Source organism: Poecilia reticulata, unplaced genomic scaffold (genome assembly GCF_000633615.1).
Source record: "Poecilia reticulata strain Guanapo unplaced genomic scaffold, Guppy_female_1.0+MT scaffold_232, whole genome shotgun sequence".
Taxonomy (NCBI): domain Eukaryota; kingdom Metazoa; phylum Chordata; class Actinopteri; order Cyprinodontiformes; family Poeciliidae; genus Poecilia; species Poecilia reticulata.
The window spans coordinates 136,739-139,067 of record NW_007615026.1 but is presented as its reverse complement, the minus strand read 5'-3'; the positions used below and the strand labels follow the sequence as shown (position 1 = coordinate 139,067).

The following is a 2,329-nucleotide window of genomic DNA, read 5'->3' as shown; positions in this document are numbered from 1 at the left end:
ATGCTAACTGGAAACCCGCTAACCCAGTGGAGCCCAAAGTGGGTCCTGGACTCGTCCTGCGTGTTTCAGTCTCTCCCTGGTTTCACCTGGATCAGCTGATGGATCATCAGAGGCCTGAGATGAACTTTGACCTTCTGAAAAGGTTCTTGCTGCCACCAGGGACAGAACCTGAACCTGCAGGATGCCGCGGACCGGGACCCACTTTGGACCCCCTGCTCCAACTGGAGCGCTGCGAAAACCGCCCGGCCGCCGCCGCCGCAGCGCCTCACCTGCGATCCGGATCACGGCCCGCTCCGCCGGGTCCAGAACGTCCCCCGAGGCCGACCTGGACCGCTTCATGCGCTGGTGCTTCTGCAGGTTCCAGGGCAGCGTGTCGCCCGGCAGCGGGCCGCAGCCGCCGGAGGTCCAGTCGCTGTCCTCCGACGCGGCTCGGACCAGAGGCCGCCGCCGCCGCCGCGTCGCGTCGTCATCCATGTTCTGGAGCGACACAGAGGGTCAGAGGTCACGGTGACTGCAGGTCACATGACCCGCTTCCATTGCTGAAGGCTCAGCATCAGCAGCAGGTCTGCAGTCTGGCCCGGTTCTGTTCAGCCCAGGTTTGATCCGGATCCCCACAGACCAGAACCGGTGCTTGGACCAATCAGAGCTCGCTTTGCTTTGACCTTTAACCTCTAGTTCTGGGTCCGAAATGCTGAGTCAGCTGAAAATCGTCTCTGGATCGGAACAGAACGGTTCTGACCTGCAGCCCAGGTCCAGACCCAGAACCAAACAGAACCAGCAGAACCTCTTAGTAACCGGGCCGAACTGGGTCTGGTGGTTCTGGAGGACCTTCAGCTGACCCTCATCGGGATGAACTGGACTCTGATCTGGGCTCAGAACCTCCCGAACCCAGCGGGAGACGGTGAAGGCTGCAGAACCCAACCGGACCGGACCGGACCTGGTTCTGTTCAGTCTGCAGAACCCCCGCAGGTCCAGACACCCCTCTGCAGCAGCCACACCTGAAACCAGAACCGGACCCGGCTGGCTCAGACACCGGTCCATTTCTGGTTCCGTGCTCCATCGGAACCGAGCCTCCGTGTTCGGCTGTACTCACGCTGCGGGCCGCGGGACTCCGGCTCCAGGTGAACCTCCGCAGCGGACACTTCAGCCCGTCCGGACCGGGACTCGGACTCCCACCATCCTCCTCTGCAGAGGCGGCCGCGCCTGCGTACTGCGGCTTCCTGCCGGCGAGATGCTCCGGAGCTCCGACCGGGACCGGAACCGGGACCGGGACCGGAGCGACCCGCAGGCCGGGGGAGGCTGCTGCTGCAGCCCGCATTCCTGCCCCTCCTCTCCGGTACCAGTCCGGCTCAGCTGCTGCTAATGGACCGCCTGCGCGTTCGCGTGGAGACCCGTCTGATGCTGACGGGAGCGCGCATTGCTGCTCGTTAAAGAGCCAGAGCAGAGCCCGGTCGGTCCAGTCTGATCCAGCAGCTGTCCAGAACCAGAACCGGTCCGGACTTCAGCTGCTTTTCAGTCCAGTTTGTTCTGATTTATTCAGCCGAACACAAAAGTTCACCGGTCAGAACTTTATCAGGATCCCGGACCTTCGCTGCATGCTATCTATTAGCATGCTAACCCCGGAGGCTTTTCAAGATGGCCGTCTTTATGAGCCTCAAACAGTTTATTGAAATCAAACGGTCCCATTTTCATAAGTTGGATTAACTTTAATCAGTGTCTCCATTTTGTTCCTCCGTAAGAAGTAAAGTAGAATCTGAACGTGGTTTAGCTTCGGCTAATGTTTTGTGCTAGCGTTTAGCTTTAGCTTCTGGAAAAATAACCAAAAAGACTTTTATATTTGTTCCTATTATTTGACACCAAACACAAACATCTAATCGGTGATTTTAGTCCAAGACTTTCTGGGACAACCATGGCGGCCATCTTGGAATATTAAAACATTATCAATAAATATGATAGTTTATTGATTATCATATCAATAAACATTTGATATGTAGTCATCTGATAAATATTGGCAAATTTATAAGAAAAATATATTTTCTTGATGACCATCTTGAAAATCATTAATTTTTCAGTAGTGAGCAGTCTGTTTATTTTATTTTGAAAAACCGTTTTCTGAAAACATCTGCACCAAGTTAGGTTCTGGATCTGCATCCGAAAAATTCATCTGAAAAGATCTGCTGCATTATTAGGAAAGAAAACCAGCAAACATCCGCAGAGCCAGAAGAAGAAGAAGAAGCAGAAGAAGAAGCAGCAGAAGAAGAAGCAGCAGCAGAAGAAGAAGAAGAAGCAGATGAAACAGTAGAAGAAGAAGAAGAAGCAGCAGAAGAAG

The 2,329-nt window shown here is 54.1% G+C and overlaps 1 protein-coding gene across 1 annotated transcript; it reads right to left on the bottom strand.

Moving 5' to 3' along the window:
- Positions 1 to 18: 18 nt before the first annotated feature.
- On the bottom strand, positions 19 to 2,277 carry LOC103460342 (uncharacterized). Its single transcript, XM_008402449.2, has 2 exons — positions 1,094 to 2,277; positions 19 to 477 (listed from the first exon to the last, which is right to left on the bottom strand). Exons 1-2 carry the CDS (start codon positions 1,316 to 1,318, stop codon positions 19 to 21), a joined length of 684 nt encoding a protein of 227 aa, XP_008400671.1. The 5' UTR covers positions 1,319 to 2,277.
- Positions 2,278 to 2,329: the final 52 nt, after the last annotated feature.

Bases quoted from the DNA above. Each gene is read 5' to 3' on its own strand.
- LOC103460342 (XM_008402449.2), bottom strand. From the start codon at position 1,318: ATGCGGGCTGCAGCAGCAGCCTCCCCCGGCCTGCGGGTCGCTCCGGTC. The intron at 478-1,093 runs GTGAGTACAGCC...GTGTCGCTCCAG, and splicing joins GGAGTCCCGCGGCCCGCAGC to AACATGGATGACGACGCGAC.